Source organism: Lynx canadensis, chromosome D4 (assembly GCF_007474595.2).
Source record: "Lynx canadensis isolate LIC74 chromosome D4, mLynCan4.pri.v2, whole genome shotgun sequence".
NCBI lineage: Eukaryota > Metazoa > Chordata > Mammalia > Carnivora > Felidae > Lynx > Lynx canadensis.
Window position 1 is genome coordinate 3,876,606 of NC_044315.2, and position 19,055 is coordinate 3,895,660.

At 57.7% G+C, this 19,055-nt stretch overlaps 1 protein-coding gene and 1 long non-coding RNA gene across 4 annotated transcripts in view; one reads left to right on the forward strand and one right to left on the reverse strand.

Annotated features, from left to right (window-relative positions):
* The window catches only part of SYK (spleen associated tyrosine kinase), an 88,721-nt gene extending 72,976 nt beyond the window's left edge, over window positions 1-15,745 (forward strand). For 2 of the 3 annotated variants that reach the window (XM_030294505.1, XM_030294506.1), the window contains 3 exons: window positions 3,839-3,979; window positions 4,679-4,791; window positions 13,899-13,988. In XM_030294505.1, coding sequence (XP_030150365.1) covers window positions 3,839-3,979; window positions 4,679-4,791; window positions 13,899-13,971 — 327 coding nt within the window. In that variant the 3' untranslated portion in view covers window positions 13,972-13,988. Of the gene's footprint in view, window positions 1-3,838; window positions 3,980-4,678; window positions 4,792-13,898 lie in introns of all 3 variants that reach the window. The other variant, XM_030294504.1, reaches the window with a different exon arrangement.
* LOC115500144 lies at window positions 6,204-7,348 on the reverse strand. The gene is made up of 2 exons (XR_003964405.1): window positions 7,120-7,348; window positions 6,204-6,731 (listed from the first exon to the last, which is right to left on the reverse strand). It is a non-coding gene; the product is annotated as an uncharacterized LOC115500144 (long non-coding RNA).
* Window positions 15,746-19,055: the final 3,310 nt, after the last annotated feature.

Here is a 19,055-nt window from a genome sequence, read left to right on the forward strand (position 1 = left end):
CTGGAGCCTGCTTCAGATTCTGTGTCTCCCTCTCTCTCTGACCCTCCCCCGTTCATGCTCTGTCTCTCTCTGTCTCAAAAGTAAATAAACATTAAAATTTTTTTTTAAAAAGTTGCTGTACAATGAAAGAAACAACAGAGTGAAAGTCAACCAATGGAATGAGAGAAAATATTTGCAAACCAAGGCATAAATATTGAAAATCTATAAGGAATTCATACAATCAATAGCAAAAAAGTACAATAAAATAAAAATCATATTTTAAAATGCACAAAGGACCTGAATAAACATTTTCTATTCTTTTTCTGTTTTTCTGTAACCAAAGAGGACATACAAATGGCCAACAGGTACATCTAAAGGATCACAAATCATCAGGGAAATGCAAATCAGAACCACATTGAGATACCACCTTACACCTGTCAGAATGAATATTATCAAAAAAATAAAAAATAACAGGTGTTGGTAAGGATGTGGAGAAAAGGGAACCCTCTTGCACTGTTGGTAGGAATGTCAGTTGGTGCAGCCAGTATGGAAAACAGCATGGGGAGCCCTTAAAAAATTAAGAATAGGACTCCCATGTGATCCAACAATCTCACTTCTGTGCATTTATCTGTAAGAAATGAAATCACCATCTAGCAGAGATATCTACACACTCTCATATTTATTGCAGTCATTACATACAATAGGCAAGATAAAGAAACAACCTAAATATCAAACAATGGATGAATGGATCAAGAAGACGTGATGTGGTGTGTGTGTGTGTGTGTGTTGGTTTAAAATACAGACAACCACATGGGATACGTCAACCATAACAAAAGGAGGAAATCTGCTATTTGCAACAACATGGGTGGTCCTCGAGGGCATTATGCTGAGTGATAAGCCAAACAGAGAAAGAGAAATACTGCATGCTTTCACTTATATGTGGAATTTAAAAGCCAAACTCACAGAAACAGTAGATTCTGGTTGTCTGGGACTGAGGGGCAGAGGAGATGAGAAGATGGTAATCTCAGAACGTAAACTTTTAGTTATCAGAGGAATAAATTCTGGGGGTCTGTGTTGGGTATGGTGCCTGTAGCCTATAGGACCGTGCTATATATATACGTGGAAGTTGCTACGAGAATAGATCTCGCATGTTCTCCCCACAACAACGAGCAATGGTAATTTTGTCAGATGAAGGATGTGCTAAGTAACCTTACTCTGGTAAACATCTTGCAATACCTGTGTGGCTCAGTCACCGTAGCGTGCATGTTAGAAGCGGCACGGAGATCACGCACTCCTGAAAAGACGGAGACATGGACCATTTCTTTGAGAAGACAGGGTGAAATGGAACAGAATCGAGAGCTAAACAGCGTTACAGGGAAATGATACTAATGGAAGCACATCTGTGCGTGACAACGTGACCTTGCGCCGAACACAAATGCCCTTTGATCCTGCAGCTCTGCCCTGCACGGGGCACAGATACACACGGCCAGTAATGTTCATTCTAGAATGACGTGTAATAGCAAACATCAGGAAACTGCCTCATGGTCTCTCGGTAGGAGGCTGGTTACATCAGTCGTACTAGGTTTATAGGAGGCATGCAATTAACTCTTCTAAAAGTGACTGCGCGTGCTGACGTGGAAATATATCTACAACACGTGCTTGAGCGGCACCATTAAAAAATGAAGTGCAAAGCGTACGCTCCTAGCCTTTCCACCTCCAAAAACGTATATATTCCCTCTCTGTACTCGTATGTAGACTTTTCTGGAAAGATTCAGGACAAACTACCAAACACGGCCGTCTCCGTGGATGAGGATTTGGAATTGGTGGAGAGAGATTTACCTTTTTGACGTATATAGGATTTGTCAAAGGGTTTCCTTTGTATCACCTCAAAATTAAAATTAAAACCAAAATGACACACGAGTATATTGTTCACAACGTTTGAAGTCAGAATCTAAAAATAACGCATAACATGATTGAGATGGAAGTGTAATCAGTGTGTCGTTTAGAGACGGGCCATGGTATCTGTGCTCTCAGGCCGATGTTCCCGGGCTGTCCCCTCTCAACCCACCACCTCCCTCCCCACGAGGGTGCTTGTGACGGTTCCGTCCACAGGACGTAGCAGAACTTATGTGCTCCAGACTCCAAGCCCTAGAGTAAATAAAGGGTTTCGCGGGGCATGATTCTGATCTCTTTACTACCGCTTGCTTTTTTATTTTTTTATTGTTTATTTTTGAGAGAGAGAGAGAGAGTGTGTGTAAGCAGGGGAGGGACAGAGAGGGAGGGAGACACAGAATCCGAAGGAGACTCCAGGCTCCAAGCTGTCGGCACAGAGCCCGATGTATGGCTCGAACTCACGAGCCGTGAGATCATGACCTGAGTCGAAGTCGGACGCTTAACCGACTGAGCCACCCAAGTGCCCCTACCACTTGCTTTTTGAAATTAGAAAGTTTAAAGCATTTTGGGGGCGCCTGGCTGGCTTAGTCAGTGGACCATGCAACTCTTGATCCCAGGCTTATGAGTTCGAGCCCCACGTTGGGTGTAGAGATTACTTAAAAATAAAATCTTTTTTTAAAAAAAGTTTAAAACAGATTTTAAGCAATACTTGCAATCTGTAACAAAATAATTAATGTCGGCCTAAAATCATGGACAAAAACACAATGATAGTTAAAGATGCTACAGCCCAGTATTTCTTGGAGCATGACCATGGGATCTTGATGCTTGACTCTTTGCATGTTGCAACAAGCTCCATGAAATATGAGTCACCCAGGAAGAGGTGAGAGAAAAAAGACAAAAAGGTACAAGAAATACGGTCTGAATCTTAAAAATATGTACTTAAATCTAGGGGCGCTTCGGTGGTTCAGTCAGTTAAGTGTCTGACTTTGGCTCAGGTCATGATCTCACTGTTCGTGGGTTCGAGCCCTGCGTTGGGCTCTTTGCTGACAGCTCAGAGCCTGGAGCCTGCCTCGGATTCTGTGTCTCCCCCTCTCTCTGCCCCTCCCCTGCTCGTGCTCTCTCTGTCTCTCTCTGTCACAAAAATAAACATTAAAAAAATTAATATTTATTTAAATCTTAAAAATACATACATGCAAACCAAATACATACATGCAAACATGCACACGGCATTTGGGGAGTCATTTTCTTCTTTTCTTCTTTCTTTTCATTTCTTTCCTTCCTTCCTTCCTTTGTTCTTTCCTTCCTTCCTTTCTGAGAGAGACAGAGCATGAGCAGAGGAGGGGCAGAGAGAAAGAGAGAGAGACAGACAGAATCTGAAGCAGGTTCCAGGCTCTGAGCTGTCAGCACAGACCCTGACGGGGAGCTTGAACTCACGAACCACGAGACCATGACCTGAGCTTAACTGACTGAGCCACCCAGGCGCCCTATTCTTGTTTTTCTTAACGGTGGTTAATACACATAACCTAAATTTGACCATCGTAACCGTTTTTAAGTGTAATGTTAAGCACATTCCCTGCGGTTACAACCTCTGTCCAGAATTCTCATCTTCCCAGACTGAAACTCGGTCCTCATTAGGCCCTGGCCACAGTTACTGCACTTTCTGTCTGTGACTGGGAGCCCTCTAGGGGCCTCAGGGGGGTGCTTTCACGCAGTATTTGCACCTTAGTGACTTGACCGGGCTTGTTTTACTGAGGATAATGTCCTCGGGGTCCATCCCTGTTGTAACATGTGCTAGAATTCCCTTCCTTTTTAAGGTCCAGTGACTTTCCACCATAGGAATATCGACATGTTGTTTATCCGTTCCTCCGGCGGTGGACCCCAGGCAGGCTCCCGCCTTTTGCTGCCATGAACGGGGGTGCCCGCGATCCTGTCATTAACGGAGTGCCCCCATCTGCTTTGCCCGCAGGCCCAGACCCACGGGAAGTGGCCGGTCAAGTGGTACGCCCCCGAGTGCATCAACTACTACAAGTTCTCCAGCAAGAGTGACGTCTGGAGCTTCGGCGTGTTGATGTGGGAGGCGTTCTCCTACGGGCAGAAGCCGTACCGGGTGAGCCGCCGCGGCTGCACTGAGCCATCACAACAGATCAGACAGACCAGCCACACGCTATTGCCACGGGACCCATTGGGAAAATCATAAAATCCGGGCACCCTTTCTGAGTCCTGCACAACCTTTTTGCCAGTGAGCCATTAACAGGACCTCAGCTTTGTTCTAAGTTGAAGAGGCAGCATTTGATAATAACTGAACGGTGTATGTGTTTTTCATGACGCGTTACGCCTGGCGGTGTGCATAAAACAGACCCAAATCAACATTCATTAGAGTTGAAATAGAAATGATGGCAATTTCCATGACCACATTTGCAGTCCAGTTAAATATTTTAGTTGTTGTTTTTTTGTTGTTGTTTTTTTTAATCCGAATGGATACATCTCAAAAAGGGCCCATGTGCTGGAACACAGCTTGATGAATTTTCACAAATGGGATGTGCTCATGAAACCAGAGCCCAGGCGATTAAAACAGAACAGAACCTCCCACCCCCCCGGTTCCCCTTGCACATACAAGCTGTCCCCCAAGGGTCACACCGTCTGATGTCTAGATCCCGGGTTAGGAGCTCCTGTTTTTTGTACTTTTTCCAAGTGAAATCGCGCAGTGTGTACTTCTGTTTCTCTGGGGCGGGGGTAGGACCTACCTGCTGTTTTGTTGTACTCAACGCCACGTTCACCAAGCTCGGGTATGTTCTGCGTGTTTCAGGGCATGAAGGGAAGCGAGGTTTCGGCCATGCTGGAGAAAGGAGAGAGAATGGGGTGCCCCACGGGGTGTCCGAGGGAGATGTACGAGCTGATGAAGCTGTGCTGGACGTATGAGTGAGTACTCGCACGCCCTGTGGTTTGTGCAAATGCCCTGGGGCAAATGGGAAGCACCGAAAAGAAGCACCGCCTCCCAACTAGGGACTTGCTCCCTTGTGAACAGAGCACGGTGGGGGTGGCTTGCTTCCTGGACCGTGCACTTGTATTCTTCGTTCTAAAGAGTAAGTTTAGGCAGTTACTGTCATCCAGGGGGTCAGAATTTAAATGTAGATAATACCAGCTGGGGGTGGGGGTGGTCACCGCAGAAGGATGTCGGTGGGAGTCTGGGCTGGTGCCGCGTGCCACAGTGGGTGGCAGAGGGGCTCAGTGGGGACAATGTTGTACTCGCCTGGTTCCTGACCACCTTCACAATGAGGCAAGACATGGGTGTTGGTGACACCATGGGTGACCATGGGTGTTGTCCAGGTCACGGGTGGATGGGCCAAGGGAGCCCTTCCCCGGAAGTGACTCAGACCTTGCAAAGTGGCCTCTGAGTCTGCCGAGTGCGTCCTGCGTCCTGCCTGGGGAACCACAGGTGACGTTGTAGGCAGCTCAGCAGGGAGAGAAGCGCATCACGCCCGAGAATCAGGAAGTGGCCCTTGACCTTGCCCACAGGGGCAGCCTGTGAGTGGGTCGTGGGGAAACCGCGAGCCGTGGCCCCCGTGTCTCTGGCCCTGGCATGTGCCTGGGAGCCCTCGCAGCCCAGACACGATGCGGGTCCACGATGCAGAGGAGCTCACGTACCTGCCACGGGCTTTACCACCTCAGGGTCAGACCTGCTCCCAGATACCCGGCTGATGTTGAGGGATGTTCCAAGTGCTTTCAGATGCCACCTGGGGTTCTCTACCTCCCGGGAGCATCGTCCACCACAGCCACATTGGGAGTGGAAGGAATGCCGTCGTTCTCTGGAAGTGACCCAGGGGCGGCCCCGAAGGGAGAGGGCGGAGGTCTCCCAGCCTGCCGCTTCGGACACCGTGCAGGGGAAGGGCCTCTGGCGGAGGCCCGATGAGGCCGCTGGGAACGGCGCAGGCTTGTCCTGGCTTCTGACGCACCCCGCTGGGCCGTGGGGACCCCACAGGCTGAGAGGATCCGCTGGGAGCTGACGCCCAGGTCGGAAACGAGCTCACTGCGGCCTTCCTCCATGCACTCGTCCCAGCCTCTGGCCTAAGCGACCTCTCCATCCCGGGGACGCTGGGTCAGGTGACCCCCGGCCATACTCCGAGGCCTCGGGTCAGGTGCAGCCCTGGGGAGGGCACTTAGTAGAAGGGGGCATTTCCCGGATGTGCTCTCCCTCCTGCCTGGGCCTTCCTGTGGAAGCGTTCACTTCCTCAGGGAAGAACACCCTTTAAGTGATTCTGAGACAAACGGAAAAGCCTCAAATTCAGATAAACTCGCAGGGCGATGGTTGAAGTGAGCATTGTGGCATTTGCTAATGCTGACACCTTTATTTCTGTCGGTTGTCCTGTGTGTTGCCAGTAAGGAGTGCGGGGCTGGGCGGGAGGGATCAGGACGGGTGCGGGCTTGGGGGATGTGCCCAGCGGGGTGAGCGAGGCAGGCGGACGTCCAGCTTGGCTCCGGGGTCCCCTCAGCACTGGGCGAGTGGCTCCTGTGACCCGGGCATCAGGGGCAGGCGACACTCTGTCCCCGCTGGACACCTGCACACGTACAGCCGCTCGCACGGTCTCTGCCGGCTTGGTCCACGGAGGGAGGACGTGCAGGGAGACAGTTGTCCTGGGAACTCACCGGAGCCGTGACAAAGGGAGTCCTGTTCTCTCGGAGGGCTCGACCCCCCAGTGTCCGTGCTCACCTAGAGGTTTCAGGAGGGTCTGAGCGAGGCCGACGCGCAGGGATGTCTCGTCCCCATCACTCCAATCCCCGCGTGCTCTCTGGTGAGACCCACGTCACCCGGAACCAGCCCCAGTATCAGCCAAGTGACGGGAGTGATGACCTCCCACAGCCTGAAATTAGAAATGACTCCTCATCGGTCTTTGATTGCTTTTCCAACAAAGCTGTGTTTCTGAAGGTTGGAGTGTTTCTAGCAGTGACTTGAAACAGGGCAAGGGGTGGGGGTGGGGGCAGGCGATGATCAGAGGCTCGATCTGAATGGCAGCAGTCCCATGATGCACCACTGAACGGAAAGGCACCGTTTCCTTGGGCGTGGCTCCAGGAGCGGGTCTGGCTACCCCCGGGGAGACGCCTGCCCCCGGCCGCCAGCATCTCTGTTCACCTGGCTGTCCCCTGGGCTCCATGGTGTGTCTGGGGTGGGAAACTGAACCCTGAGTAGGTGGACATCCCCCCCCCAGCCCTCCTGCTTTGCAGAGGGGAGTGGGGTGCTCAGAGAGGTACCTGCAGAGGTCACGCTGGGGGCCTGGGTGCACTGTGGAACCCAGGGAAGACACACGGGGAGCGGGGCTGGGGGCTTCAGCTAGAAGGGTTTCACAGACTCCTTGCAGGTCCTGTACGTAGAGATGCCAGGGGGAAAAGGCCTGGTGAATCGGGAGAAGTTGGGGCTCTTCACACTGAAAAACAGGGCGGCGGCCTAAGGGAGAAAAGCCTGGGACATTTAGGATGTCTGAGGTCCAGAATGATCTAGATGGAGCCCCAAGTGCTGCTTAAAGATCAGCAAACACGAGCAACAGGGTGACATTGCCCGGACCATCCTTGTCCCTGGTCCCGGCTCTGCTCAGGGCCAAGTCCATTCCCTCTGAGTGCCCCCTCCCCTGAGAGTCCCCTCCCCTGAGAGCCCCCTCCTCTGAGCGCCCCCTCCAGAGCCCCTCTCCCCTGAGATTCCTCTCCCCTGAGAGCCCCCTCCCCTGAGAGCTCCCTCCAGAGCCTCCCTCCCCTAAGAGCCCCCTCCCTTGAGCGCCCCCTCCCCTGAGAGTCCCCTCCCCTGAGAGCCCCCTCCCCTGAGAGCCCCCTCCTCTGAGCGCCCCCTCCAGAGCCCCTCTCCCCTGAGATTCCTCTTCCCTGAGAGTCCCTTCCCCTGAGGGTCTCCTCCCCTGACAGCCCCCTCCCTTGAGCGCCCCCTCCCCTGAGAGTCCCCTCCCCTGACAGCCCCCTCCTCTGAGCGCCCCCTCCAGAGCCCCTCTCCCCTGAAATTCCTCTCCCCTGAGAGTCCCCTCCCCTGAGGGTCTCCTCCCCTGACAGCCCCCTCCCTTGAGCGCCCCCTCCCCTGAGAGTCCCCTCCCCTGACAGCCCCCTCCAGAGCCCCTCTCCCCTGAGATTCCTCTCCCCTGAGAGTCCCCTCCCCTGAGGGTCTCCTCCCCTGACAGCCCCCTCCCTTGAGCGCCCCCTCCCCTGAGAGTCCCCTCCCCTGAGCGCCCCCTCCCCTGAGAGTCCCCTCCCCTGAGCGCCCCCTCCCCTGAGAGCCCCCCTCCCCTGAGAGTCCCCTCCCCTGACAGCCCCCTCCTCTGAGCGCCCCCTCCAGAGCCCCTCTCCCCTGAAATTCCTCTCCCCTGAGAGCCCCCTCCCCTGAGAGTCTCCTCCCCTGACAGCCCCCTCCTCTGAGCGCCCCCTCCAGAGCCCCTCTCCCCTGAGATTCCTCTCCCCTGAGAGTCCCCTCCCCTGAGGGTCTCCTCCCCTGACAGCCCCCTCCCTTGAGCGCCCCCTCCCCTGAGAGTCCCCTCCCCTGACAGCCCCCTCCTCTGAGCGCCCCCTCCAGAGCCCCTCTCCCCTGAAATTCCTCTCCCCTGAGAGCCCCCCTCCCCTGAGGGTCTCCTCCCCTGACAGCCCCCTCCTCTGAGCGCCCCCTCCCCTGAGAGCCCCCCTCCCCTGAGAGCCCCCTCCTCTGAGCGCCCCCTCCAGAGACCCTCTCCCCTGAGATTCCTCTCCCCTGAGAGTCCCCTCCCCTGAGGGTCTCCTCCCCTGAGAGTCCCCTCCCCTGAGAGCCCCCTCCTCTGAGCGCCCCCTCCTCTGAGCGCCCCCTCCAGAGCCCCTCTCCCCTGAGATTCCTCTTCCCTGAGAGCCCCCTCCCCTGAGAGTCTCCTCCCCTGACAGCCCCCTCCTCTGAGCGCCCCCTCCAGAGCCCCTCTCCCCTGAAATTCCTCTCCCCTGAGAGCCCCCTCCCCTGAGAGTCTCCTCCCCTGACAGCCCCCTCCTCTGAGCGCCCCCTCCAGAGCCCCTCTCCCCTGAGATTCCTCTCCCCTGAGAGTCCCCTCCCCTGAGGGTCTCCTCCCCTGACAGCCCCCTCCCTTGAGTGCCCCCTCCCCTGAGAGTCCCCTCCCCTGACAGCCCCCTCCAGAGCCCCTCTCCCCTGAGATTCCTCTCCCCTGAGAGTCCCCTCCCCTGAGGGTCTCCTCCCCTGACAGCCCCCTCCCTTGAGCGCCCCCTCCCCTGAGAGTCCCCTCCCCTGAGCGCCCCCTCCCCTGAGAGCCCCCTCCTCTGAGCGCCCCCTCCAGAGCCCCCTCCCCTGAGAGCTCCCTCCAGAGCCTCCCTCCCCTAAGAGCCCCCTCCCTTGAGCGCCCCCTCCCCTGAGAGTCCCCTCCCCTGAGAGCCCCCTCCCCTGAGAGTCTCCTCCCCTGACAGCCCCCTCCTCTGAGCGCCCCCTCCCCTGAGAGCCCCCCTCCCCTGAGAGCCCCCTCCTCTGAGCGCCCCCTTCAGAGACCCTCTCCCCTGAGATTCCTCTCCCCTGAGAGTCCCTCCCCTGAGGGTCTCCTCCCCTGAGAGTCCCCTCCCCTGAGAGCCCCCTCCTCTGAGCGCCCCCTCCAGAGCCCCTCTCCCCTGAAATTCCTCTCACCTGAGAGCCCCCTCCCCTGAGGGTCTCCTCCCCTGACAGCCCCCTCCTCTGAGCGCCCCCTCCCCTGAGAGCCCCCCTCCCCTGAGAGCCCCCTCCTCTGAGCGCCCCCTCCAGAGACCCTCTCCCCTGAGATTCCTCTCCCCTGAGAGTCCCCTCCCCTGACAGCCCCCTCCAGAGCCCCTCTCCTCTGAAATTCCTCTCCCCTGAGAGTCCCCTCCCCTGAGGGTCTCCTCCCCTGACAGCCCCCTCCCTTGAGCGCCCCCCTCCCCTGAGAGTCCCCTCCCCTGACAGCCCCCTCCTCTGAGCGCCCCCTCCAGAGCCCCTCTCCCCTGAAATTCCTCTCCCCTGAGAGCCCCCTCCCCTGAGAGTCTCCTCCCCTGACAGCCCCCTCCCTTGAGCGCCCCCTCCCCTGAGAGTCCCCTCCCCTGAGAGCCCCCTCCCCTGAGAGTCTCCTCCCCTGACAGCCCCCTCCTCTGAGCGCCCCCTCCAGAGACCCTCTCCCCTGAGATTCCTCCCCCTGAGAGTCCCTCCCCTGAGGGTCTCCTCCCCTGAGAGTCCCCTCCCCTGAGAGCCCCCTCCTCTGAGCGCCCCCTCCAGAGCCCCTCTCCCCTGAGATTCCTCTCCCCTGAGAGCCCCCTCCCCTGAGAGTCTCCTCCCCTGACAGCCCCCTCCTCTGAGCACCCCCTCCAGAGCCCCTCTCCCCTGAGATTCCTCTCCCCTGAGAGTCCCCTCCCCTGAGGGTCTCCTCCCCTGACAGCCCCCTCCCTTGAGCGCCCCCTCCCCTGAGAGTCCCCTCCCCTGACAGCCCCCTCCAGAGCCCCTCTCCCCTGAAATTCCTCTCCCCTGAGAGCCCCCTCCCCTGAGAGTCTCCTCCCCTGACAGCCCCCTCCCTTGAGCGCCCCCTCCCCTGAGAGTCCCCTCCCCTGAGAGTCCCCTCCCCTGAGAGCCCCCTCCCCTGAGAGCCCCCTCCTCTGAGCGCCCCCTCCAGAGCCCCTCTCCCCTGAGATTCCTCTCCCCTGAGAGTCCCCTCCCCTGAGGGTCTCCTCCCCTGACAGCCCCCTCCCTTGAGCGCCCCCTCCCCTGAGAGTCCCCTCCCCTGACAGCCCCCTCCAGAGCCCCTCTCCCCTGAAATTCCTCTCCCCTGAGAGTCCCCTCCCCTGAGGGTCTCCTCCCCTGACAGCCCCCTCCCTTGAGCGCCCCCTCCCCTGAGAGTCCCCTCCCCTGACAGCCCCCTCCTCTGAGCGCCCCCTCCAGAGCCCCTCTCCCCTGAAATTCCTCTCCCCTGAGAGCCCCCTCCCCTGAGGGTCTCCTCCCCTGACAGCCCCCTCCTCTGAGCGCCCCCTCCCCTGAGAGCCCCCCTCCCCTGAGAGCCCCCTCCTCTGAGCGCCCCCTCCAGAGACCCTCTCCCCTGAGATTCCTCTCCCCTGAGAGTCCCCTCCCCTGAGGGTCTCCTCCCCTGAGAGTCCCCTCCCCTGAGAGCCCCTCCTCTGAGCGCCCCCTCCTCTGAGTGCCCCCTCCAGAGCCCCTCTCCCCTGAAATTCCTCTCCCCTGAGAGCCCCCTCCCCTGAGAGTCTCCTCCCCTGACAGCCCCCTCCTCTGAGCGCCCCCTCCAGAGCCCCTCTCCCCTGAAATTCCTCTCCCCTGAGAGTCCCCTCCCCTGAGGGTCTCCTCCCCTGACAGCCCCCTCCCTTGAGCGCCCCCTCCCCTGAGAGTCCCCTCCCCTGACAGCCCCCTCCAGAGCCCCTCTCCTCTGAAATTCCTCTCCCCTGAGAGTCCCCTCCCCTGAGGGTCCCCTCCCCTGGCAGCCCCCTCCCTTGAGCGCCCCCTCCCCTGAGAGTCCCCTCCCCTGACAGCCCCCTCCTCTGAGCGGCCCCTCCCCTGAGAGCCCCCCTCCCCTGAGCACCCAGGTGTTCACATGGCCACTCTCCCCACTGGAGGTGCCGTGTGCAAGCCTCCATCCCAGCACCAGGCAGGGGGTCAGCAGGCCTCAGGGAAAGCCCAGGCCCTGCTGGAGCCTGCAGTTGAAGAGAGGGGCGAACAGGCCGCAGGTAAGGCATGAAATTAGTGCATTCTGTTGTGTGTTCGCAGAAGGGGAGGAGTCCGATGGCCTTTCAGGGCTGAGGGCACAGCCCAGGGGGACCACACAGGGGACACATGCGTGCGGGTGCTTACTCATAGAAGGAGCAGGTGCTTGGAGGCACAGAGGCTCATGGAGCTTCCAGAACTTGGTGGAGTCGGTGAAGTGAATACAAACGAGCCCTGTACATTCTCCAGGCTTTTTGAGGCTTTTTTGTTTCCATTCTTTCCTCTGTTCTAAACAGTCAGCTACCTTCACCAGTGTGGCTGATAGACTTGTAGATAGATAGATAGATAGATAGACAGACAGATGATAGATAGATACATAGATGATATATGGATAGATACATACATATATACATACATACATGATAGAAAGATCTAGATGGATGGATATTGGAGGGATGGACAGATTGATTGATGATGGACAAGGATGGCTGATAGAAAATGAGTCAATCAGTACATGACGGATGGATAGAGATGGGTAGGTAGAGAGGACACTTGTATATATTTGTACATGCTTGGAGACTTATCACTGACACACCTATGACCCCCCTCCACATACACACTGGCTGACACTTTCCGGAGTGGTTACTACTCTGGGCCGGGGGGAGCACGGGCTGTCGCGAGGCAGACAAGCCACAAATCCACCCCACGTAAGCATGTGGTTGCGTATTTGACAGGTGCCGTGCGGCCCCCGTGGGAGGTTGTGGGACCATCTTTCTGCTAGAGATCCACCGTGGCCTCTGTTAGGGAGTGGAGCTCTGGACAGCAGGATGAGGGGCAGGGGCGCAGGCCACGAGGAAAGAGGGGCCCCCGGCACGAGGGCCCGAGTACAGAAAGCACCCCGAGGCCTGGGGAAGGAGATGCGGGCAGGCGGGGACAGACGGGAAGCTGGCACACGTACAGGACGCTTGGCCACACTCGCTGAAGCCCCACATCATCCTTACTCCTTGGGGCGGCCTCTCCCACAGTGTAGAGGAGACATCTACAGCCTGAGCAGGTGTCTGTGGAGGGCCAGCCTGTAGCCCTGCATCGCTTCCTTCGCTTGGTGCCCGGCTGCTGGGTGGATGAAACCCCCAGAGAAAGATTCAAAGGGGGCTCTGTGCATCTGGGCCCCCATACTTGCAGCGGAATGTTCTGTTTTGCAATGGTGATGAGGTTGTGCTCTTAGACCGTAGAAGGAGGGAGGCTGTCTGTCTGTCCGTCTAGACACAGGTCTCACACATGCTCCTGCACCCGGGCTTGGCCACCACCCCATCTTGAACACAGCCTGGTGGCCAGAGGCATGACCCGCCCCCCCAATGAAGCCCGAGATGGCCTGTGTCCCCAGCCATGACCACAGACTGCTAAGTCCCAGCAGGTCATTATGGTTTTTCCTGGCTCTTAAAAGCTGCAAGCGAAACCATTTATGTTGATGCCGTTTGACAAAACCCATTTCGGTTCTGTAGAAACCATTCTCCCTACAGTGGAGAGTGATTCTGGGTCCCCGTGAGCCTGCCCCCCAGCCCCTGTCGGACCTGGAGCAAGTGACAGTTTCAATGTGGACACTTCACCCAGTTTAACCTCAAGCTCTGTTTCCCTTACCGGGCAAACTTACCTGCTGGCATTATAGCCAAAAATCTTGCGATACAAGCAAAATCAGTTCCACAGCGGGATAGATTCTCAAGAGTTTTGAGAACTACTTGCTTCCGGCTGACCCTGTCATATTGGAGAAAGCGGAGGCGTCTCTACACGTTTGTCATATTGGAGAAAGCAGAGGAGAAGTTACAAATGGTTAGCTCGTCGTTTACTGAGGTCATTTCCCACCCTCAGCAGTGACAGAGAAGGTCGCCTTGTGGGTTTGTGACCGTCAGTGCCCGCGTCTTTGGCTTTGAGTTTAATATGAACCCATATCATCCCACGGTCCCAGAAAGCCCAGAGCCATCCGACGGGGGCAGGGGGGGAGCTTAAATTGTGTCCATTTTTAGCAAGATTATGAGTCCAACTTGAAATATAGGTCTTCAGCCCATCGACTTTAGGCACGTCCTATTTTGCTGGATCACAGGTCTCTGAACTGGGGGCGAAAGATCTCGGCTCCCCGTGCAAAACGTCTCCAACTTGAAGGTGGACACGGGTCACCTGGGGATCGGTCCTGCAGGCCACGTGGGCCTGACTGTATTCTGCCAGGGGCTCCTGGTCCCCGGGCGCGGGGAGCAGGGACGCACAGGCTCTGGAGGAACCAGCAGGGGGCGCAGCCACCTCCGCTCCACCTGCCGGAGGGGCTTTTGCCACAGCGCGTGGACGGACAATAATGTGCGTCTTCCCTTTCCAGGGTGGAGAGCAGGCCCGGATTCGCAGCCGTGGAACTGCGTCTGCGCAATTATTACTACGACGTGGTCAACTAACGGCCCCACGCCCTCCGTGGCCGCCTTGGGAGCAGACGAGGGGTCACAGCAAAGCCAGCCCAGTGCGTGGATTTCGAGAGTTTCCACCTGCGTCTGCTGCCAGGGGAGCCGGCCTCGTGTGGAGCACGCCTGTGACCGTTGTCCCCAAAGCCCGTCCCAGAACACACCCTCCACAAAGCAGCCCCTCCCGGGAGAGCCCGGGCAGAAGGACAGCAGGGTCAGAGGGCCCGGGGAAGGATCCCGTTGTGTTTCTTGTCTGCGCGGTGTGATTCCGTGGCAGGTCACGTTCAGGATCTGTTTCTGCATCGGAAGATCTGGCCGCCTGGAGGCGTCCCGTGTGCCGTTCTCCGCGGCCAGGGGTGCGGCTGGCCTTGCCGTCTGCGGGGAGGGAAGGGGAGCAGAGGGGAGCTGGCTGCCTCCAGAACTTGGCTCCGACCGGTCGGAAGATGGAAGGAGCCCTGCCACCGAAAAGCTGCCCTGGTGACACAAGTCCTTTGCGGCTGAAAAAACAAAATCCAAGCACGTAGCCAGTTAAAGGGGATAAAAAGTTTGGAGACGGCATTCGCTCCGTGTGATCTCAGACGGAAGACGCACACGTGCGTGGACGAGGGGGCTCTCGGCACGGACCGGCTTGGCCTCCTTTCCCCTGAAACAGCCTCTCTCCCGCATACTCTCCCAAGACCGTGCTTTCAGGGGACTAGTAAATACAAGTCGTGCAGGCGGTGGAGGGCCGTGATGTCTGTCACCGCGGGCCTGAGCGAGGACAGACAGCAGGACGCCACGGGTCCTCATCTCCTGAGTGAGGTCCGAGCTCCCCTCCGCCAGGGGGAGGGCGTCGCCAGAGTTCCCCAGCCCTTTCTGTGTTCACAGCAGGGGGGACAAGCTGGCGGCCAAGGCCCTCTAAACGCGAGCCTCCTAAGAGTGTGTTAATTCCTAATAAAGCCGCAGACCCTGACCCTCGCCACAAGTATGCCTGAGTGTGACTTTGGGTTGAAGGTGCGAGACGAGGAATTCTCTGCTGGTTCCCTAGGCGTAGTGAACCCCCGAGCAGGGTTTGGGCTTACACGAGTCACTGGCCCACATATACCAGTAAAGTTAGGACCAGCTGTCATGGGCTGGATGACGCGGGGTGACATCTGGACCAGAGGCTCCGGCGCTGAGCCGCGGGTACCCTTCAGGTGCCGGAGCGTGTCTGTCGCGGGGCCGCACGTGGAAGGCTCGGTGACGTGAGCTAAGTCTGGAGGGGAAGGACTACTCCCCGCGCGTCTGCCCTGCCACAGGGTCACGCGCACTCCCTGTGCCTTTACCTGGGGGCCCTTGTTTAGCGGGAACAGAGGGGCCTCACGGACGGAGGACAGACAGGCTGTTCTGGCCAGAACCATTTGTCTGCTGACGCCGTGGACACCGTGTTCCCCCACGGCGGGACTGAGGTTTCCGGAAACGATTACTCGTTTCTCCTCTGAGCGTGTCCCCACACGGGCTGTCACCAGCCTTGGTGGCGACTTCACTGCGTCCCCTGCCCGGCGGCCGCCGCTCCGTCCGGATCTGCACGTGTGGAGGTGCCTGCTGGGCTCTCGGGCCCCGTCGCCCCGCAGAGCACACTCGACCGGATCATCAGTATTCTTCCTCCATCTCAAGAACTGCTTTTTGTCACTGGACTTTTTAACTGTGATTTTTTTTTTAAATAAAAGTTTTAAATTGGTTTGATGATTCTTTTCGTGGATGTTACTGGAATGTGGTAGGATGCACTCTCAAATAAACTGCTAAACAGCAACTGTGTGTGTGTGTGTGTGTGTGTGCGTTTTCTTGTGAAGTTCCCAGTTGCGTCCCGGAAGGATGGACACACACAGAACCCTCGGACGGGTCCGTGAGCTTGAGCTGCAGATGCCTGCCAAGGGGGCCCTGGCCAGCCGTGACCGTGCTCGTGGGTTCCACACACGGAGGGCCTGACCCTGACGGAAGAGGGCCTGACCCTGACCCAGAAGTCCCGGTGGGTGCCAAAGCAGCGCTCCGGGGTCGCGAGCTCTGTCTTTGTGAAGATTGCTTAGGGAGCACCGGGGGAGCCGAGGAGGGGATTGCGGAGCCCTCATCTCCCCCTGTTTTCTCCAGGGTGCCACACGCTCACACACTCCCGTACACAAGCATGCACACCACATACACGCCTACACGCTGCTCACTTTACACGTGCACACCATGTACACACCTACACACAGCTCACGTTACACGTGCACGTGCCTCATACGTGCACGTGCACACCACATACGTGTCCACACACCACTCACATGTACACAGCACGCGCCTCCTATGTGCACATGCACGCCTTGTACACACCTACACACCGCTCAAGTGTACACACGCACATGCACACCACGCACACACCTAGACACCGCTCACATGCACACACCACATATACACACTCGTGCACCACGTACACGCCTACACACCGCTCGCGTGTATATGTGCACACACCTTGCACACACACACCACATACACACCTACACGCCGCTCACATGTCCACAGGCACATGTGTGCCCACCATATACACGCCTGCGCACCGCTCACGTGTACACGTGCACACCCCTTGCACATGCACGCCACGTACACACCTGCACACCTCTCACGTGTACACGTGCACACACCTTGCACACACACACCACATACACGCCTACACACCACTCACATGTCCACGGGCACACGTGTGCCCACCATATACACGCCTGCACACCGCTCACGTGTACACATGCACACCCCTTGCGCACGCATGCATGCCACGTACACACCTGCACACCGCTCACATGTACACGTGCACATACCTTGCATACACACCACATACACGCCTACACGCCGCTCACATGTCCACGGGCACACGTGTGCCCACCATATACACGCCCACACACCTCTCACGTGTACACGTGCACACCCCTTGCACGCGCATGCATGCCACGTACACACCTGCACACCTCTCATGTGTACACATGCACACACCATGCACACACCACATACACGCCTACACGCCGCTCACATGTCCACGGGCACACTGGTGCCCACCATATACACGCCTGCACACCGCTCGCGTGTACACGCACACACACCGCACACTGAACCGCACCCCACGTGACCCCTTCGCCGCCAGCGTGGGGCAGTTGTCCCGCCTCGGGATGCGCCGGCGGCTGTTTTCGTCTAGGCCTCTCCTGGCCACCAGCCTTCCCCCCGGTCCCACTGACGGTCCCGTGCTCCGGCAGGCAGAGGGTCGGGGGCCTGGGTGGGCTGGCCTCACACTCCCTTGGTGGCCCTGGGAGCGGGACAGCCACGAGAGCGGAAGGAGGGACTGCCAAACGGCCCGGGGCCCGCTGCTCCGGAAGCAGTACGTGCCCAAGACGTGGCAACAGAGAACAAAACAGAGAGCTGCTCCCCGGCACCAACCACGGTGGGGCCCGAAACTCAGATGAGGCTCGCCCGCCCTCCCGCGCCGACACCCGTGAGCGCGTAGACGCAGGCCCGTCGGCAGTTGCGGAATCCGTCGCTGCTTCGGGGGCAGTGGGTCCCCGAGTCACCGCGCTTCCTCAGGCGACGTGAGCCAGGCGGAGGTGAGGCCCCAGCCCTGCCCCCTCCTGCCCCCCTGCGCGCCCCCAGAGAGGCCGAGGAAGCACCCCCATGGGGCTTCCTGCACCTGTGAGTCTGTGCTCTGCGACCAGCACTTTCCCTGATGGAACAGCTGGGACGCCCGGCTCAGCCCTCCCCGCGTAAGGGGCCCGGGGCCCGGGGCCCGGTGGCCCACTCAGACTTCAAGGACTTTGCCACAAAGACCTTTTCACACGTTCTGGCCGGCTCAGCATTTTCCCGACTCCTTTGACCACAGACCCACTGTTGTGCTCAGTGTCTGTTAGCAAGACGGGGCCGGTGTTTCGCACACGCTGGGAGACTGCACAACGGAGGCATCGCACGGGGACCCTCAGCACGTGTCCTTGAGCTCAGTTATCCGAGTTATTAGCTGAAGAACCAGCCCCGTCCTGATCTCTAATGTTGGTTGTTTACACACCATGTTGTCTCTCTCTCTCTCTCCACACACACACACACACACACACACGCAGCCCAGAACACACATAATCAATCACCCCTTCCCAGAAAAGAAAATCTTGATCACCTGGAGGGCCCAGGCCACATAACGTGGTGTTTCATTACACAGAGCTCTTATTATTTTGGAGTTTTGCAAAACTCGCCCAGAGGGAAAAGCACACTTTTCCGGAGACGCCACCACCCAATCCAGTAAGATCGCCCGGACTCCCAGCACACCCTGCGCCAAGCCCACCCGTCTGTGCTGGTCTCAAGTCCGTCTCACTGGCCGGGGGCTGCTGGTCATCGCCCCCTGGCGGGGCGTCAGCTGAGCGGGTGACGCTCTCTGCCCACACGCCACTCGGCCGGGAAGGTTCCGGGAGCTATTTTTTTAGCTAGGCGTTATTTTACCAAAGCCATGAGTCATAAGACATGATGCCTCTGCAGCCTTTGAGGTCTGGAGATGACTCAGTTTTCCACGACTGTCGTTAAACGGTGGGACAGTGAGGGAAAAACACAAATTGTCCGTAAACGACTCTTCCTCGTTCACCACGATAAAGAGCCGGCCGGTGTCTGTATCAGAGGACATCGTGAATTTCCAGAGGCCGTTGAGGATGCCAGAATGTGCCGGAATGCAGTGCTGTAAACACTCCCTGCTTGGGACTAGCTGCTGAGAGTCCTTCCCCTCCTGACGTGGGGCCGAGGGGAGGTGGAAGGGAGGCCACAGCCTCACCACCAGTGGACACCTGCCCCGGGATGGGCAGGATCACGCCGGGGAGATTCCCCCCGAAGAAAAGCAGTGCCCAGTGAAAGCCTGGGGGGAACACGTAGCCTTTTTAATTGACTTTATTTCTGCCACCAAAACACCTAGACCCGTGTTCGCGCTGGGACTCTCTTCCCTTAAAAGCGAGTAAGATCCCCCCCCCCCGCCCCATTCCATAAGTCTGCCTCTAGGTCTTTCCTGGGTGCTCTTGCGCACGAGCGGTGGTCTCCCACGGCTGCTTTCTGATGTAGGGTGGGGGAGTCAGTCC